Source organism: Lolium perenne, chromosome 2, assembly GCF_019359855.2.
Source record: "Lolium perenne isolate Kyuss_39 chromosome 2, Kyuss_2.0, whole genome shotgun sequence".
NCBI lineage: Eukaryota > Viridiplantae > Streptophyta > Magnoliopsida > Poales > Poaceae > Lolium > Lolium perenne.
Window position 1 is genome coordinate 291,648,641 of NC_067245.2, and position 19,786 is coordinate 291,668,426.

General features: G+C 45.1%; 1 protein-coding gene across 2 annotated transcripts; it reads left to right on the forward strand.

Annotated features, from left to right (window-relative positions):
* Window positions 1-1,992: 1,992 nt before the first annotated feature.
* On the forward strand, window positions 1,993-9,399 carry LOC127336265 (uncharacterized). Of its 2 annotated transcripts, none has more exons than XM_051363058.2 (9): window positions 1,993-2,482; window positions 4,263-6,009; window positions 6,089-6,156; window positions 6,640-6,773; window positions 6,857-7,034; window positions 7,124-7,549; window positions 7,641-7,943; window positions 8,028-8,087; window positions 8,861-9,399. In XM_051363058.2, the coding sequence occupies exons 1-9, from the start codon at window positions 2,096-2,098 to the stop codon at window positions 8,942-8,944; spliced, it is 3,387 nt and encodes a 1,128-aa protein (XP_051219018.1). In that variant the 5' UTR covers window positions 1,993-2,095; the 3' UTR covers window positions 8,945-9,399. The 2 variants fall into 2 exon arrangements, with proteins under 2 accessions (XP_051219018.1, XP_051219017.1); XM_051363057.2 differs by having other exon boundaries at window positions 1,995-2,482; window positions 7,626-7,943.
* Window positions 9,400-19,786: the final 10,387 nt, after the last annotated feature.

Consider the following 19,786-nt stretch of genomic DNA (forward strand, 5'->3'; position numbering starts at 1 on the left):
GAAAAATATAGAAAATAAAATGTACAGTATTACATAAGGCTTAAGCTTGCAACCTATGCAATGCCACTAAACAACTCACGTAAGACTCAATACCACCTCCCCTGATATCCGTTTGTGATAATCTATGGAAGTAAACCCTATTTATAGGATTTGAGGCTATTATTTTCAAAAATTAACTTAATTATTCATTAAATTTGATGGTTATTTGTCGCCCTTGAATCGGCTGAGCTGGCGGTTGGACTAGTGAACCAATGAGCCAGTCACCTCATCAATTCACTCGCCGGTTCGATTTTAAAAACTATGCATGAGGGTAAATGGCGCCACATGTCACCAGCTTCTAATCTGGAAGGCCTAGATATAGGGTATCTCCGGAGCAGCCTGAACGAGAAGGCAAGAGCAGCAACAACAATGCCTCCGACAAGATAACGATGCAAAGATGCTGCCATCGTCAGCCATGATCAAAGTAAGTAGACTGGTAGGTGTTCTATGTGTGTCCTAACTCCTATCACACTTTTGTTCAAGCGAACTGTTTTCTATATGTCTAGCAAGTCACACTTTTTGATTAGGATATCTTTTATTATGATTGTTGGCTTGTAATACACTGTGACATATATGCATCTATATGTGCAAATGTTGGTACAATAAAAGCTTTCAATTTGTAGTAATGATATGAAAGGCTGGAGTGTATATTTATGTATTATCCATCATTTTTTTTCATGGGGATGCTATCGCATCTCACTAGCTAGTACTCCCTCTGTTCCATTCTATAGTGTCTATAGTTTTTTGGCACGAAAATGGGGAGGGGGTAATTGAAAAAAAGCTAAACTACAACCTTATATTCTGAAACAAATGCCAAAAATCTATAGGCACTATGGAAAGAAAGGGAGGAAGTATTATTCATGCCTTTACTAAATTCGGCTAACAGATTGAGCATTCTAACCTAGGTTATACCACACCTAAGGCTTATTTAACTATATAAATGTGTTCAACATTTTATTGTAACTTAGGTATGAAATAATTTGTGAAATAGATATTCAAAATTCATCATGATTATCACAGATTTATGTATTGTCGAATATGTGTATTTTGCTGGTAAAGGCATATGTGATGTATCCACATACATTGTTTCGTTAAAGTTTTCAAAATACTTATGACATATTTATGAACGAAGAGAAACCATCGTATTTAAAGATTAAAAACAATCAACTCTATTGTACCTACCTGTTTGAATAGCAAAGATTAACCAACCTGTTTCAAAAATATGGTTTCATAAATAAATGAATAAATAAGATATTAACCTACCTGTTTGAATAGCAAAGATTATACATCATTTTCTTCAGTAATGAAGGAGACATAGTAATTTGTTAAATTTCATGAACAAATGTTGCAAATTATGGTGGATTATATTTTTATAACAAAATATAATTAGTTTGATATAAATTAACTTAGAAGATTGCATAACAAAGATGCACACACACGAGGGAGCCAACAAGGGACAGGGGCGAGCTAGGGTCGTGGCTTCCCCTACGCAACAAACTTTCACCTCAAGAATTTATGTGTACTTGGTGTCCAAATTAGTCTCTTTAGCCCCTCCAAGTTGTTTAGGGAAACAACCTCACTCTATTGTGAGACTTTATTGATCAAATGACATACACATCGTCAATTTATAAGGGAAGGGAACGAATAAAACTCGGTGAATTGTCAACTCACTTCTCTCTGATAAACAATGTGTAAGACAACTTGATTCCCTATTACAAAAAAAAAAAAACTAGACTCACATCTAGACACACTTGAACACAGAACATAGATACCATTATAAACCGCAACATCAACCACAGACGAAAAATAATTTGAGCATATCCCATCTCATTAGCCAAGTAAATGAATGCCGGCAGTGAGAGATGATATGCACATTGTGCGTTTGTTGAAACACTGTTTGAATGTACGGAGTAGCAAATTTTCCAAAAGAACAACTATTTGGCTCTGCTCATAGCTGCCGGCATAATCATCCCACCCTAACTCGCTCACAGCTAAAGAGTGAGGGGAAACTAGAACCCTACCATTCTGCAGTCGCCGCCCCGCCCCGTCCTCCCACATGGCGGCGCCGCCGGGTATCCTCGAGGTGCGGTGTGCTGGGTGCGGCGAGACTCTGGAGGTGGAGCATGGACTCACGGAGTTCGCCTGCCCCGACTGCGGCATGGCCCAGTCGCTCCCACCGGAGCTCATGCCACCGCGTCCTCGCCGAGCGCTCCCGCTTCCTGGCCGGGTCGCCCCCTACGCCGCGCCCCCCGCGCCAGTGGCACCTGCGAGAGTAACCTGCGGTGGGTGCGGATCTGTGCTCAGCGTGCCGCACGGCCCAGGGCGTTTCGCCTGCCCGCTCTGCGGCGCCGAGCTCGCCTCCTCCCCTCTTGCCGCCATTCCAGTCGTGACCACACCTGCGGCCGTCCCAATCTCTTCCACCCGGCTGCCGAATCACAGACAGGTACTGCTCGCATTCGTTTGCTTTCCAGGAATTCCATTGCCACGCATTCTTGCTCAGGTTGGTGCCAGATATGGTAATTGTTGCTAGGATGCTAACTTGTGAGGTTAAATTAGCTTGAAAAGGCTACTAGAACTAGAAGCACTGCCACCAGAAGGCCTAATGTTTGTGTCGTGGTTATATAGTTATTATACATATGCGACTTTCGGAAATTCAATTCAGCTCCCGGGTGCATATACTCCCTATACCAAAAAATTATATTTCGGAATGTCGAAAATTTTTGACAATTTTTTTTTACATGTACATCTCCACAGTATATGTGTGTTTGTCAAGTTTCGCGAGGAACCAATTTTGTGGTCTATGCAAAAAAGAGAAAATTTGTCTTTTGAAAAGCCTTATTTTTAGCATTGAATTTTGTCTTTTTTACACACGACAAGTCGATTTTTCATGAAACGACATTGCGAGCGCATAGCACGTGAAGATGTACGTGTGAACTTTTCATTTCAATTTTTTAAAATTTAAAAATATATATAATATGTCTTTCCAAATAAAGGGAGCATATGCTCCCATGTGCCAAAACACCACTCCCACCCCCTCTAATAATTCTTGATTGTGTTCCTGCAAAAAAAAAAAAAATCTTAACGGTGAGGTTAAAATAAGGCCAGGAATTTCGGGCTAGGATGTTTGGCTTTACTTTTCGATATCTTGGTTTAGTAAGAAGTGTTTAATGTAGGGTCTCTGGCTCCTCACTATAGTCCTAGCAGTCTGCATTTTTCTCTTGTTCGGCTAGGAACGGAAGTACAAGGTTAAGGATTGCCTGCGATGTTGAGAATGTGTGGTCCTTTTGGACCAAAGGCTATGTTCCTGGTTTTCATTGAAACATAACCCAGCATTTGATTCTTTTACTTCCAATGAATTGGAATGTCAGCAGTATTTGATTCAGTCAATAAATAAGCAAGTTCGGTTAAGATCGATCCACAAAGTGCTTAAGACAGTGCTAAAAGTGCAGGAAGTGCTTAAGATAGCTCAAGATTGGTGCTGATTGGCGATTTTTAGTGAGTCACAAGAAAAACTTATATTTGCTGAAATCATCATGGTTATAGAATATGGGCTTTAGCTTAAAACTTTGATAGCCTCATTAGTTTGGATATTTCTTGTTCAGTTTTAAACCTATGCTTACGAGTCACTGGATGGTTGAAGCACTGACTTGCTGACTAGCTGCAAGGAGAAGAGGTGTCTTGCTCAGTGTTCGTTGACAGTGCAAGCATGTGGCAAGGGTCCTATTATACCAAGATCCCTACTGTGGTGCCTTGACCATCAAAGTGACTCATGATATTACTACTTCCGACCATGGAAAAAAGTGTAATTTTTACCCTTTGAAAGTTTTTGTCATGCAACCTGAACCATTAGTTTTATTAGGATATATTTGCGAAAGCTATAAAATATGAAGATTATGAACAGTAAAATGTTTCTTGGATCCACTGAGCCATAGGTCTTTATGATAAATTTATACAATTGCCATGTGCCAACCAACCGTAAAATATCAAGATTATGAACAAAAAGTGCTATCGTAGTTGGATGCTTCGTTGGGATTTGTGCCAGTTATAAACATGTCTTTACGATAAATTTATACAATTCCCATGTGGCCAACCAATTTTTGTTAAGATGTTCACAAAATTTGGCTGCACTTACGATGGTGACACTTTGTGTGAGCAGAGGGAGTATATCATACATTGTATAAATTGTTCATTTTTTTTTCTCTTTGTTGATCCATAATGTGCAGCACGTGCAGCATGGGCCTCCGAATCAATCAGCTCATGCAGGAATTGTTGAAAAGCCCATTCGTTCAGAGCAGTCTCATGGACAACATCCAAAGCAATATTTTAGAGAGGAGTCCTTCAGCTCATTCAGAGCTGACTCGAGAACACAAGCTGATGCAATAGGAAGGCTACAAAATGAGTCTCTTAATCCTTTAGTCCATAGGGAGAAGTCACATACTGAACCAGTCCAAAGAACTATCGCCATGCCTGGCAAGAAGAAATATAGATTTGTATTTGGTCCAAAATCTTGGCAAGAAGGAAATGTACAGGAAGAGCATCTTAACCAGGTTGTCCGAGCATCACTGGCACAAGTAATACCCACGAAGTCTTCAGTTCGCGCAAACCAGACAGAAGGAGGGTTTCCCCGTGACGTGATTTCAGTGCACAACAAGCAGGCAACTGAACATGTAGCTGCTCCTAGTGCTATGGAGTATGAGCAGATAACTTCTCAGCATCCAGTTGTCCATGAGCAGCAAGCAGGTGAAATTCCTAGTGACACAGTTCAGTCTAACCAGGTTGTCCACGCATCACAGGCACAAGTCATACCGAAAAAGTCTTCAGTTCATGCAAGCCGGACAGAAGGAGGGTTTCCCTATGACATGATTCCAATGCACAACAAGCAGGGAACTGAACATGTGGCTGCTCCTAGTGCTATGGAGCATGAGCAGATTACTTCTCAGCATCCAGTTGCCCATGAGCAGCAAGCAGGTGAAATTCCTAGTGGCACAGTTCAGCCTAGCCAGGCTGTCAGTGCATCACAGGCACAAGTAATACCTGCAAAGTCTTCAGTTGATGCAAACCAGAAAGAAGGAGGGTTTCCCTATAACACATTTTCAATGCACAACAAGCAGACAACTGAACATGTGGCTGCTCCTAGTGTTATGGAGCATGAGCAGATAACTTCTCGGCATCGAGTTGTCCATGAGCAGCAAGCAGGTGAAATTCCTAGTGACAAAGTTCAGGCGGAGCAGGAAAAGGTAGATTCTGCCTGCAAACCATCAATCAAAAATAAAAAGAGCATGGAGAATACTAAAGGAAATCGTAGGAGGAAAAACAGGAATTTGATGAATGATCCAAATGAGTGGTCTCATCTTAGGCGCAGTAAGCGCCTATCGAAGGGGTCACCAGACTTTATTGATATTGAGCCTATCCAGAGGTTAGATGCTTCCCCACTTCAAAATCATTCAGAAGCTCCACAGATTGACAGTACTAGTGCTGATCCTGCTTCTAGTTCACCGACCCGATACCAATGTTCTCAATCTGGCCCCATTGAGCTAGATAACATCGATGTAACTCCAGCACCCACTTCGAGTCATGGTGCACAACAAGCTGAGCAGTTTCCACACTGCCACAGTAAAACTTATTCTCCAGAGACTAGGTGGGTGCTTCTTAATCCCAGCTCTAATTCATGGCATGAGCATGAGATTCCTCAAAAGAGCTTTAATGAGATTGACCAGCTTGATAAAAGTGATGATGAGGTATGTTTGAATCCATCTGAGAATCAAAATCATTTGGATGGACAAATGGCAGAAGCAGCTTGCAATGGCAAGAACTACTCAGAGCAGGTACAAGTCAAGCCTCACAGCAAGAAGTTTGCAGATCATGGCAGGCAGATGAACTTGGCTGCTTCATGCAGCCGCCTTGCCGCCATGTTGCCAGTTCCAGCTGCCACTACTTTGCCCACCATCGCCTCGCTTTCTTCACTTGAAAGTCAGTCTCTCTCTCCAACCTATTTGGTCATCTCTGTTGAGAGCTGTAAATCGCTAACACGTGCCTCCCACTCTTGCAGAGCTACCACCTCAGTGCAGCAGTCCAATAACGCCGCAGCACGAACCACGAACCGCCATCTACTCCCAGGTCCCTCTCCTTACCCCTTCTTAACAGAACTTAGTTTTCAATGCAAGATTGCAAGGTCAGAAGTGTTATATGCTGTCCAGTGTTCGTCTGACAGCAATGCATAGTGTCACGTGTGACCTTTATGCCACTATTCAAATGTCCTGCCAATGTCTTTTGCATTTGCCGTTTAAAATTGACACATCTGAAGGATTTCCGCTGCATGATTGTACTTGTGATGCTGGCTTGAAAACCTTTTTGTTGGTTAAGAAGTGTTCACATGAAATTCATCTGTAGTTTAGCTTTCCTTTGTTTTAGTGTTAATATTTTCATGCTAGATTAATTGCTTTGCAAATGGAATCCCTTCTATCGTCAATAGATTTTCTAGTGGAAAGACCAAAACGTTGTTACTTTCGCAAGAGGTGTTCTTCTTACTGAGAAACTAATAGTCGCACTTTTTTGTGTAAATCTTCATGATTTCGGTAGTCTGATATCGGACAATTTCAGGATGCACAATGTGATGATATGCAATCAGGATCTCTTAGCAAGTCATCCAAAAAGCGCAGAGGGCGTCCCCCTACTCTGCTAATGGAACCACGCATTGAAGCTGATAGGCCTGTGCTGACGCCCAATGGTACAGAGTAAGTATCTCCCCTGCTTTTATGCTTATCGATGGTCGACTGATGCATTCTAATTTTTCATCTGCGCGTTCTCTAACCTGCAGCTGGAGTGTGCACCCACCAGGTCCTAAGGTAGTAACTACCCTCTCCCTTCTTATCAAGCAGAACTATCCTGGAACCTGTATTTCAGTGGATAGCGATGGAAGATCTTGTGAGGTAGTGGTTCACTATTGGCACCAATATCCTCCAGATGTAAGGGCTACCGTGTTGGATGAATTCCTTGTGAGTAAACTTATCAGGGTATCTCAGACTATCTTTTGCTCACAGGGAGATTTGTAAATGATGATTGCCTGTGATTTTGAATACTGCAGAAACGCTACAAGTGGTCCTCTGGCCAGGAAGAGGAGTGCCTAAAGATCTTTGAGCGCAAAGCAATTAGGCAGTTAGTTAACCTCTTTTGCTATGAGAAGCAAAGGATTAGAGAGGAGTTGGCAGCAAAGAGGTCCAAAAAATCTTCGACAGTTGGTAGGGCCAGTGGAGAAATGGCATTAGAAAAGGGAGATGGTACAGAGGTAGGACTGGGAGATGAGTCTGCTGTGTTGTTGGACCATGATGATCCGCGGAGTTGGAAAACATTTGTCCCTGACTGGCTGCAACCCATATGGTGGGAAATGTTGTGTGACCATTGGGGCAAAGATGAATTTATGAAGGTTTCTTACCAAAAAAGGAAGAACCGGAATGCAGGAAGCCACCCGTGTGATGCTGAAGGCTCACGAAGTACAATAACACGTCAACAGGTAAGAACTACAAAGGCAATTTTTGGTTTCTGACGTTTTCAGAATGTATTGATGATTCCGTTGTTCTGCTTGTCAGGATATGACATATCAGGATACTGAGGAGGCCAGTGATGCTCCGCTTGGCCCCCATCATGTGCAGGAGGAGGTAGGGAGCTCGAAGCGTGGGAGGCACTATGGTACTCCTGCTGTCAGCAAGATGGCCCAGACTGATTCCTCGTCAAAATCCTCCCCATACTGTTTGAACAAACAGGGACAACAGCCAAGATTCACACAGGATCAGGTGCAGCAGATGATTAATCAAGCTCTACAAGGACTCAATGAGACTTGGGAGAAGAAGTTTCTGTCCTTGGAGCAAAACATGCGCAGCATGTCCTCATCACGTGGTGTTCCCGCCGTAAGCTAAAAACAGCTGGCTCTTTCACTCATTCACCAGGGGGTTGATACATATATTTGTCATTTCTGACGCATCCATTTTCAGGGTGGTAAGAGACCAGTGGTGGCTGCTGCAAGGGACAAGCAATGCCAGCTTGCACGACAGGTAGTAACAAACTTTACTGGCCCCTCTTATATTTGAAGAAAGTGGGTTCCAGCCGGTAAAGATCGAATCCAGGTGTGGTTTTTGTGCACACCTGGTTGGTTTAGTTCTCCTATTTGCTAGGAAGAAGCTGTGGTGAAACCTGTTTTTTGTATATCGCTGGTGATAGTGACATTATGTGTGCAGAAAAAAAAGGTGCTCAGTCTGCTATCATGGTCTTGTTAGGTTGATTGGCGGTTGTTGACTTGTAGGTCTGTGTGTCTGGATAGCTAAACAAAGTGCAGAATTAGGCTATTTCCAATCCTTCACTGGCCATCGGTGGGCAACCTCTCTGAATTATATCGAAACTGGGCATTGGCCAAAATAAGTAAACCAGATATAGGCTATTCCCACTCCTCCATTAAGATTTCACATTGAGTCCTAATGATGTGCAACTTGGCCGACTGAGAAATGTCAAACACTCCCTCCAATAGTGTGTAGATACATCCAAATTCTAAGACATGTTTCATGGGACGGAGGGAGTATGATATTTGCTTCATTTCTTGCCATAGACTTGTCACTTTGTCAGTGGCTGGGTCTGGGCGCAATTACTGTTGGGATCTGCTCTTGTTCTGTGTTCATGTTTTTACGCTGGGTTGATTCTAGAAACTTGAATTCTAGCTGCATGACCTCCGATTCCAGGACTGGTGCGTGCCATTGTTGCTGCTGAACTCAGCCCATGCCACCTTGTGGCCGGGGCAACAAACTGACACGGTTCAGTCTGTGATACTTTGCAGGATACATTAGACTCCGTTGAGGGAGAGAAGGATATGGATGCCAGAGACGAGGACGGCGAGAACCAGGGTGGGCACTGGAGGTGACACGACGTGAGAGCTTGCTGCGGTCAAGTTAAAGTCTCGGTTTTCCAGAAGCAAGTCATTTCGAAGGAAAAAAAGAGGTAGGAATCCTGTGTGGCCGGCCGCAGGGCGTGGCCGCGCGCGTGCTGGGAGGAGGAAGGAATAGCCGTGTTTTTGTTTAGCGCGGAGCAGGCGTGACCTTTGCTTTACCGCCGGCCGGCCATCACGCGGCGGAAGGCAGCTGGGCAGGGCATGGCGCGGCGCACGCCACCGGCGCGTGGGGAACGTGACGCTGCCACCGGCTGCCTGATTCGCTCTGCCTGCCCGGTTTCCGTGCAGGTGCAGCTGCCCACCTTGTGTCGCCCGCGGCGCCGCTGTTTGCTGGCGATGATAAAATAATCTGCTGCTAACTGTAGTTGGTTAGCCGTGGATTAATAAGAATTGATTCGTTCCTAGGTAGTAGCTGGCCTTCTCCTCATCATCCGATTGCTACTGGGCTGCTTCGCGCTACATCTTTCTTAAATTGCCGATAGCAAGCGAGAATCTAGTATATTATCCCCTAATGAGAGTATATATACTCACCTAAAAGCTACCAATCCAAGCCGCTGAACTTAAGCTCTTCACTCTGAAGCCCCTGGTCTATAACTCTCGACACTCGATCGCAGCAGGGGTGATTCGATTCCTCGCGTGCCATCAAAATCAAACGTTGTGCAAGCTTTACAAGGATGTTGAATCGATGCGATTCGGTCGGTAGCTTAGCTTAGCAAGCTGATCTCATATAGCAGAGTCATGGAGAAGGGAAACCGGGCGTCGTCGGGTGCAGTATAAAAAGAGAGCCGTCGGCGCACGCAAAGGCCGCGGTCAGGCAAAAAAAGCTTTGGAATCGAGTCCGCGAGCGACCGGACAGCGCTCGCGCGCGCGCGGGAAAAGCATAGAAAAGAAAACCCGAGGCGAGACGAGACGTCGTCGCTCGTCGCGCCGCCGAGGGCCCCGCGACGCGCCGGCCGCCGCGATCCGCGATTAGAATAAGCCGACAAGGGATGGCCGGATATCCACTTGCGATTGCGAGGTGTGCGCGCCACCGGCTGCGCCGCGCACACGCGTGTGGAACGAGGAATCCCCCGCCACCGCCGCCCCCGCCCCCGCGGTCGTCTCCGTCCCTACCTGGCTGGCTCGGCGCGATGACATGTGGACGCCGCACCGCCGTATCGGTTGGGGCAAGCAGGACAGGAGGGAGCGCGATCCGACGTGGACGGACGGAGCGGTGCGCGCGACTTGTGCGACGCGGGCGGTGGGGGAGAGATCTGCGGTACGTGACGCAACGCGCCACCCACCGCGGCGAGGGAGCGGCGAGGGTTGGCTTTGCAAACGAGAAAGCGAGCTTGGTGTAGCTGGTCTGTGATCCGTCTCGTTGGACACCTGTACTTGCATGGACGCTTGGTGGGGGAATCAACGAAAGAAATTGAGGCGTTTTTTTTGTTTCACCCGGGAGCGTATGCTTCCGTTTTAAAAAATAAATATAAAACATAGATTAAAATGTCAAAAAAATTAAACCAAAAATTTACGCGTACATTTTTGCATTATATGTGCTCACATATTCGTTTCGCGTAAAACCAATACTCTTTTTTGTGTCGTGCGCAAAGAGGACAATTTTTGGTGCTTAAAAGACTTTTCATAAGATATTTCTTTATATTGTTCATATAGGACACAAAAAATTCAATTTTCCAAGAAATTTGGCGTGTATACGTATAATGTCAACATATACACACCAAATTTTGGTTCAATTTTTTTTGTTGACATTTTAAAATGTTCTCTTAGCTACCACGAGCATATGCACCCAAGTTCATAGTTGGTTTTTCGAAAACCACCGATTTAATAACCAAGTTTACCAAGCCTAGTTTTTTTTTCTTTCGAATTCTTCCCTTAAGGGCCCAGTGCCTTCGGAGGCCCCAACCCTAGAAGCCACAAGTGGCGCTAATCTGCTTTCCCCGACCGATGTCATCGTCAACGTTGGCGACGGCAACCTCACCTGGCCGTCCAAGGCGGTGGGTGGTGGAGGTGCACCCCTGTCCCCCCTTCACATGAAGGCGGGACGTCACCGGGGCTATGAGGTGGTGGAGTGAAGCGGCCGGCGACGCAGAAGTCTTCGATGCACGACAAAGCATGAGGATGAGCTAATGTTCTCGGCCTGGCAGGCATAAGGAGGCAAGATACCGTCTTGGGGTCGGCCGCACGGAGGGTGCCTGGCCAGGGTGGAGTGCCCTGGTGCATCAGCCGGGCCCCTATGGTGCCACCGTGGGAGCTGGACAGGCGGCTCAATCCGAGCCTTCTCGAGCTAGATATGGTCTTTTGAGGGCCATGTCGTCGCCTGGACCAGGTGTACCGACACATACGTCTTGGCGCTTGCTAGAAGCGGTGGCCGCAGTGCGAACCTACATGGAGAGTGTGGTCCCACACCTCGCATGCACGAAGACAAGCGCCAACTTAATACATGGAAGGAGGGGCAGCCAGACGTGGCGGCATGAAAGGGTCCGGAGGAAGGGGCGGCCAAGCGCTACAATGTCATGGCGTGGGGCAGCGGCATGGGCCAGGATCGTGGGAATTTTCAATACATTTTTCATACATACTTGGATTCTTTAATTGGTTTGGTATGTGGATCCTTATAACTAAAGTCATATTTCTACGAACATCATGCTTGTAGGTGGGTCCCATATATCAGTTTTTATTTCTTGCTTATAGTCATTTCGTTATTGCTAAAAGAGAAAAGCACCAAATTAGTCTATGAGGTAGCCTCAGACGTGCGTTTTAGTCACGCATTTGCAAATCGTGAATTCTGGATCACGAAGTTGCACCGCGCAAGTGTTTTGCACTCAGTCAAGGTGACAGTTAGTTTGCTGATGTGGCCAATTGTTTTTTTTTTGCAAATTGTCCCCTAAAATTTTGTTTTTCTCCAACTTCCTAGCCCTCAGTTTGACATTTTAGGGTGTAATTTGCAAAAAGTTAATTGACCTTGTTAGCAAATAAAATTGGCCGTGACGGAATGGCTAAAACGCTCGTGCGGGGGCAGCTTCTTGACCCACAATTTACGATTTGCAAATCCTGACAAAATGCATATTCGGAGCAACTTCATAAACTAAATTGGAGATTTTCTCTTGCTAAAAACTTGAAAAATATGGTGATCATTTATCTGCTTCCTAAAATTGTACTAAACGGTATATTTTGTTATGAACTTGGTGGTTTAATATGTTGTGGATACTCAAGCAGCTGAGCGACTACGTGTGTATTTTGTTAAAAAAAAAAACAGAATATGTAGTTTAGCTCCAAACTTTCACTGCCAAGGTCAACATCCTCCCGTCCGGTGACAAATTAACCTGCCAAGACCCAGGGGAAATTATACACTGCTGCTAATAAACGACTAGTACGGCGAACCTTCGAGACGACGTAATTAAGGAGTACTCCCCACAGCGGCGTGGAGTACGCCGTAGGCCGCCGGCACCGGGCAGAGAACAGCGACGCAGAATCCCCGCTGGTGTGTGCTTTCGCATTCGCCGTCCGAACCCAGCAGCGGCAACGTCGACCGCATGGCCGTCCCCGTCGGTCCGTCCGTCCCGGGTGGGCGCACGTCGACCGGTGACATACACCACGTACGCACGCAAATCCCGAGCGAATCTCCGCGCGACGGCCGCCGCCGTGCCAGGCAAGCAAGGAAGACGCGATGCACTTGCGGTGCGGCTGCGGCGGCCTCCAAAGCACAAGAAAGATAGATAGCGCATGCTTTTCTTTTCAACCCCGTCAACATCGGCTCACACGTCGACGTCCCAACACGTCGCGCTGCACCGCACCGCGGGCCACGCGGCTCGCCCCGTCCACTCCACCACCGCGAGCACGTCTGCCTGCGCTAGTTGGAAAAATCGCCATGGCTTTGCCTTGCATGCCCGGTGGCGTCTCGTCGGGTCAGGTTGAGGTCGGGTGGTGGAGCGCGATCGCGATCGAGGTCGAGGTCAGGTGGGCGGCGGGGAAACCGTTGGCTCACTCAACGGCGCTGCCGTTGTTGTCTGTCTGTCGCGCCGCACGGCACGGAACTGCATGCCGAACCAGGCACTACCTATCTACCACCAGTCCACCACCGGCCGGTCGACACTTCGACGCGAAAATACAAGGCCGACCATGCAACTCCCTACTACCTCACTCAGTGGACCGGATCCAAGGCGGGCAAGCGTGGTCATAATGCTGACGGAAAGCCGAGACCAATCTTTGCTCGTATGGTCCGGTAAAACCTTTTGGTTGCCGCTCGATCAGTCAGTGCAATGAGTTTCTCCGGGTGATTATTGCTTACTTCGTCGTGCGCATTGGGTAACTGTTGCTCTCGCTACAACAAGATCATGTGCCTTTGGCCTCAAGAGGACAAAGTACGTGCTACATGCCGAACCGAGTAACATACATGCATATCTACAGCAGCCGAACGTGTTCCGGGTCACCACATCCCGCAATTGCCCAACGTAACTTGCAGCCATCCATGGCCAGAAAAGGGGAAAATGGCCGAAATGAACCCACAACTCTTACTCGATACCTGAATAGACCCCGACCCCTCTCCCACGCACACCCCACACCCCAAGTCACAATCCGCAAAGCCAGCACTCCGAAATATGCAATCCTCTTCTAATTTGAACCTTGAGACGGTTTTACGCCGAAAAACGCTCGGGTGGACTGGGTTACTGTCTGGGCTAGGGCAACACTTTCACCTAAACGCATCGCGAGTGAGAGCCGTTACGCATGCGTGAGCGAAACAAGGGGAACACAAATTAGGGTTCATCCAATCTTAACGCCCAGCCGGAGGACCGGAGAATGTCTTGGTCTTGCAGTGCATCTTATGCTCATGGCTTCCGAGGAGTTGCCGGAAGGACGGAGGACGAAAGCGAGGGCGTCAGTGACCTATCGAGACAACTCGACGGCGTACCAGCGGGGCGAAGCCGTGCCCTGCTGCAATCCGGCGAGAAATGCGCCTAGGTGGATCCCTTGGAGCGGTCGGAACAAGTAGGAAGAGAAATTGTCGTTCACAGGGTCCGTCCATAGATTATGGGGGCCATAGGGTGACGCGGCACCAAGGGCACCTTGTTCACGGTGGTGGAGCTTCCCTAGGGCAGAGGGAAATGCCCCCCATATGTTTAGAAATACCTCAAAGATATATATTTATGCTAAACATTACTCAAAGTTTAACCATGATTGTTGTTCTTGCGCTCCCTAACAATCTCCACCAAGATTCGCCGCTTGGTCACACATAACTTTTTTGAAAAATATAAGTATTTCACATGAGAAATATTAGGACCATCCAATACCAAACTAAATAATATGTATATTTGAAAGACCCATGGTCTTCAAATCTCGATGAAAACATTTCAAACTATTTTTTTCTATTGATCGAGTGAACTATGTATATGATTTTTATTTCTACCAATAGCTACTTGTGTACACGTGTATATACATATATATCTCTAGAACTAAACACATAAAATTTATGATTGTCATTGTTGTTTTGGACATTTGAGAAGGCTAGAGAGAAATCGTGCCACCGGGAACATTTATTCAGAAATATTGACATAACATTTTTTTTAAAGGAGTCAGAGTACAGGCTAGGTAAGTTGCAACTTGAGTCTTTTATTTTTTTATAGATTTTTTCTAAAATGTATGGCCTAAAGAGTAAATGTTAAAGTTTTTGTTCTTTTGTTAAGAGGAATCGAAGTAGAGGCACGGTAGGTTGTACCTTGAAGCATCTATATTTCTTTATAATTATTCCAAAATGTACAGCTAAAAAAGTATAAGTATACTAAGCACGCAAACAAATCTTAAGCCGAGGCTCCTAGGTAGTGGCCCAATACGAGCGCCCCTTTGTCCCGTTCTATGGGCCAACCCTGGTTCGTTTAGGGCTTTGCAAGATCAGCTATATCATCTGTCCAAAATGCTAGTTATATTATGTTCAAGCACAACACATGACATTTGTTCTTGTCCATGCACTTGATATGCTAGCACTTCATCTCCCTCATTTGGATTTCATACTCCCTCCGTTTTCAAATAAGTAGACGTCTAGCTCCAAACTTTATCCATAAAAGAGTGTATTTCTATCTTCTCAATGCACTTTAAAGTAGCAAAAATTACTTCTCTCTCATTGCACGGAAATCAAACTTAATAATATTCAACACATGTTCTTCTTGTTTTCTACATACACATAGATCATTGGAGGTCAAAGAATTAAAAAGGAGCGAGATATTGATTTGCATTATCCTAATGCTTTTTTACTCCATTTCATAATTTATCTTGAAAAAACCGAAGGGAGGAATTACTTAGGAAAATGGACATGAGAAACTGGCACTGCATCTGCTCTAGGATGCTTAGGTGGACCTCCTAATGACTTGAATGATCATGCCACTGTCATCATGAACACGGACATTATCTATTATATCTGCACTTTCCGTTCTGAACTTTTAGTTGGTCTGCGAAGTATCGGTCCTTGGAGAAAAACATGCGCAGCATGTTCTCATCGCGTGGTTCTCCGGCCGTAATCTTAAAACAGCCGCGCGGACGACGTGAACCCGAGTGCATACATATTTGTCATTTCTGACACATCCATTTTCAGGGTGCTAAGGTCCTGTTTGTTTGGGCTTCTGCTTCTGCTTTTAGAGTCTAAAAGCGGAAGCCCAAACAAACACCTCAAAACTGAAAAGCGCTTGGCAGAAGGGCTGCGGTAAAATGAACTAGCGACCCGCTGTCGAACGAAAGCTGGGCGGGAGGTGCTTCCCGAGCTTCCCACCTGATTCCCGAGCGGCAGTTACCAAACTACCCCTACCTTTTTGTAATATCCCAGGTATTGGGATTACAAAAATAGAGGAAACAGATGTGTGCATTGCATTAATGCATAGAAAATCTGGGGAATTTTCGCGCTTTAAAATAAAACAGTCACAGTAACTGAAGTTTCACTTGATCTTGATGGATTTGAAGTATCTCATCAAATCAAGCGCTATAAACCTCAATGTGACTTTGTTAAAACCTTGTTTTGGGTAGAGATGATTTGATCTAAGGGGTTAGATCAAATGGAACTAATAATCAACACAACAACACTTTACTCAATGATCAATTGCTTGATCTTATAAAAGATTATAATATGGTAATCCTTGTCATAACATATGAACACCAATTCAATTGCAAATCAAGTAACAATAAAATGGAGAAACCATTCTTGACTTATCTTTTCCATGTCTTAAACTAATCCATGCTCTTATCATAAATCCTATGATATTCATTCTATTTCAATCCTGGAAATAAGACAAGGAGATGAACTCTAGAAGTATATATTCTTATCTATTCCAAGTTATTATACATCAAACCTAGAGAGGTGAGAGTTCTATAGTATTTATTAGAGAAGCAATGGGAAACCTTAAGCTAAAACCTTGGATATAAATATCCATATGATCACATCATCATCTTTAAGAGGAACCCTAGGATATTATTCAATACATTTCCTAGAGAGAGAATCCATTCATGTTAACCATAGATATTGGTGACCACATCATTATCTTTGGAGAATAATCTTAGGTTAGCATTGAAGTACTTCCCAAATGAGAAAGACCATACATACTAATCCTAGCTTAACCAATTTAAGAATAAAGGACAACCAGTGAACTATAGTATCAGGATATAAACCATTTCATCTTGGAGTGATGAGATAACATAATATCACATGGAATAAGATTATATCCATGAATTGATAAAGTAAGAAGGAAACCAATCCAACTAAGTTAGACAATTGAATCTTTAGCTTAGCTACCTAAATAAATATTAGGAGTACACCATAAACCCTAGAATAACTATTCCTATGAAAGAGAGCTCAAGCTATGGTGCTACACTCAAGATAGATGAGGTAACACTTGAATTGAAAGGAGAGAGCTATCCATATATCCCGATGATAAAATCATCATTCCTTAAGTAAAACTATAAGTTATTATCTCAGGCATTCTCCTGGGATATAAATCTAATGGGATAGTCATGACCATGTCCACCTAAGGATTTATGAGAGAAGTACTATACCCTTGCTATTCAAGACAACACTTGATCTTGGAAGTGAGAACCCATTCCCTGAGAGGTAACTTAGGAAGCCAAACCTTGAACATTATAAATTGAGTAATGATCATGAACCCTAAGAATTTGAGGTAGAAGATATTAAGAACAATTTGATCAGGCCTAATCCATGATCATGCTCTTGAGGTATGTGAGAATAAGTTAAATCCTAATAGGATTAGTAGATGTTATCCACCACATGAAATCATAGGGAGGTAACTAGTAATCAACCATAGGCTTATATCCCAACCTTAACTTGTGAGTCACTTGGAGATCATAAGTAGAATCTTACCCCATCTATTCTTTATTCATTCATCAATTAAGGAACCTAAGAAAACCATAGAGTTAAACTCTATACTTAATAAGGTGAGAAACCATTGATACGTCTCAAACGTATCTATAATTTCTTATGTTCCATGCTACTTTATTGATGATACTCACATGTTTTATACACACTTTATGTCATATTTATGCATTTTCCGGCACTAACCTATTGACGAGATGCCGAAGAGCCAGTTGCTGTTTTCTGCTGTTTTTGGTTTCAAAAATCCTACAAAGGAAATATTCTCGGAATTGGATGAAATCAACGCCCAGGGTCTTATTTTTCCACGAAGCTTCCAGAAGACCGAGGGAGATACGAAGTGGGGCCACGAGGCGCCGCCACGCCAGGGTCGCGCGGCCTAGGGGGGCCCGCGCCGCCCTAGTGTGTGGGCCCCTCGTGACGCCCCCTGACCTGCCCTTCCGCCTATAAAAAGTCTTCGTCGAGAAAACCCCAGTACCGAGAGCCACGATACGGAAAACCTTCCAGAGACGCCACCGCCGCCAATCCCATCTCGGGGGATTCAGGAGATCGCCTCCGGCACCCTGCCGGAGAGGGGAATCATCTCCCGGAGGACTCTTCATCGCCATGATCGCCTCCGGATTGATGTGTGAGTAGTTCACCCCTGGACTATGGGTCCATAGCAGTAGCTAGATGGTTGTCTTCTCCTCATTGTGCTATCATGTCAGATCTTGTGAGCTGCCTATCATGATCAAGATCATCTATTTGTAATGCTACATGTTGTGTTTGTTGGGATTCGATGAATATGGAATACTATGTCAAGTTGATTATCAATCTATCATATATGTGTTGTTTATGATCTTGCATGCTCTCCGTTGCTAGTAGAGGCTCTGGCCAAGTTGATACTTGTAACTCCAAGAGGGAGTATTTATGCTCGATAGTGGGTTCATGCCTCCATTAAATCTGGGACAGTGACAGAAAGTTCTAAGGTTGTGGATGTGCTGTTGCCACTAGGGATAAAACATCGATGCTTTGTCTAAGGATATTTGTGTTGATTACATTACGCACCATACTTCATGCAATTGTCTGTTGTTTGCAACTTAATACTGGAAGGGGTGCGGATGCTAACCCAAAGGTGGACTTTTTAGGCATAGATGCATGCTGGATAGTGATACGCGTACAGCACGCGTCCGTTGGGAACCCCAAGAGGAAGGTGTGATGCGTACAGCGGCAAGTTTTCCCTCAGTATGAAACCAAGGTTTATCGAACCAGTAGGAGCCAAGAAGCACGTTGAAGGTTGATGGCGGCGAGATGTAGTGCGGCGCAACACCAGGGATTCCGGCGCCAACGTGGAACCTGCACAACACAACCAAAGTACTTTGCCCCAACGAAACAGTGAGGTTGTCAATCTCACCGGCTTGCTGTAACAAAGGATTAGATGTATAGTGTGGAAGATGATTGTTTGCAGAAAACAGAGAACGATGTGCAGTAGATTGTATTTCAGTATAGAGAATTGGACCGGGGTCCACAGTTCACTAGAAGTGTCTCTCCCATAAGATAAACAGCATGTTGGGTGAACAAATTACAGTTGGGCAATTGACAAATAAAGAGGGCATGACCATGCACATACATATTATGATGAGTATTGTGAGATTTAATTGGGCATTACGACAAAGTACATAGACCGCTATCCAGCATGCATCTATGCCTAAAAAGTCCACCTTCAGGTTATCATCCGAACCCCCTCCAGTATTAAGTTGCTAACAACAGACAATTGCATTAAGTATTGCGCGTAATGTAATCAATAACTACATCCTCGGACATAGCATCAATGTTTTATCCCTAGTGGCAACAGCACATCCATAATCTTAGAGATTTCTGTCACTTCCCCAGATTCACGGAGACATGAACCCACTATCGAGCATAAATACTCCCTCTTGGAGTTACAAGCATCTACTTGGCCAGAGCATCTACTAGTAACGGAGAGCATGCAAGATCATAAAAAACACATAGACATAACTTTGATAATCAACATAACAAGTATTCTCTATTCATCGGATCCCAACAAACGCAACATATAGAATTACAGATAGATGATCTTGATCATGTTCGGCAGCTCACAAGACCCGACAATTAAGCACAATGGGGAGAAGACAACCATCTAGCTACTGCTATGGACCCATAGTCCAGGGGTAGACTACTCACACATCACTCCGGAGGCGACCATGGCGGCGTAGAGTCCTCCGGGAGATGATTCCCCTCTCCGGCAGGTGCCGGAGGCGATCTCTGAATCCCCCGAGATGGGATTGGCGGCGGCGGCGTCTCCGGAAGGTTTTCCGTATCGTGGCTCTCGATCTTGGGGGTTTCGCGACGGAGGCTTTAAGTAGGCGGAAGGGCAGGTCAGGAGGCGGCACGAGGGGCCCACACCCTAGGTCGGCGCGGCCAGGGCTTGGGCCGCGCCGCCCTAGGGTGTCGCC

What these genes read in the sequence shown, in the direction of transcription:
- LOC127336265 (XM_051363057.2), top strand. Translation starts at nt 2,096, where the DNA reads ATGGCGGCGCCGCCGGGTATCCTCGAGGTGCGGTGTGCTGGGTGCGGC. An exon ending in GAACCGCCATCTACTCCCAG is followed by an intron (nt 6,157 to 6,639) that starts GTCCCTCTCCTT and finishes GGACAATTTCAG; the next exon opens with GATGCACAATGTGATGATAT. An exon ending in CATCACGTGGTGTTCCCGCC is followed by an intron (nt 7,944 to 8,027) that starts GTAAGCTAAAAA and finishes ATCCATTTTCAG; the next exon opens with GGTGGTAAGAGACCAGTGGT.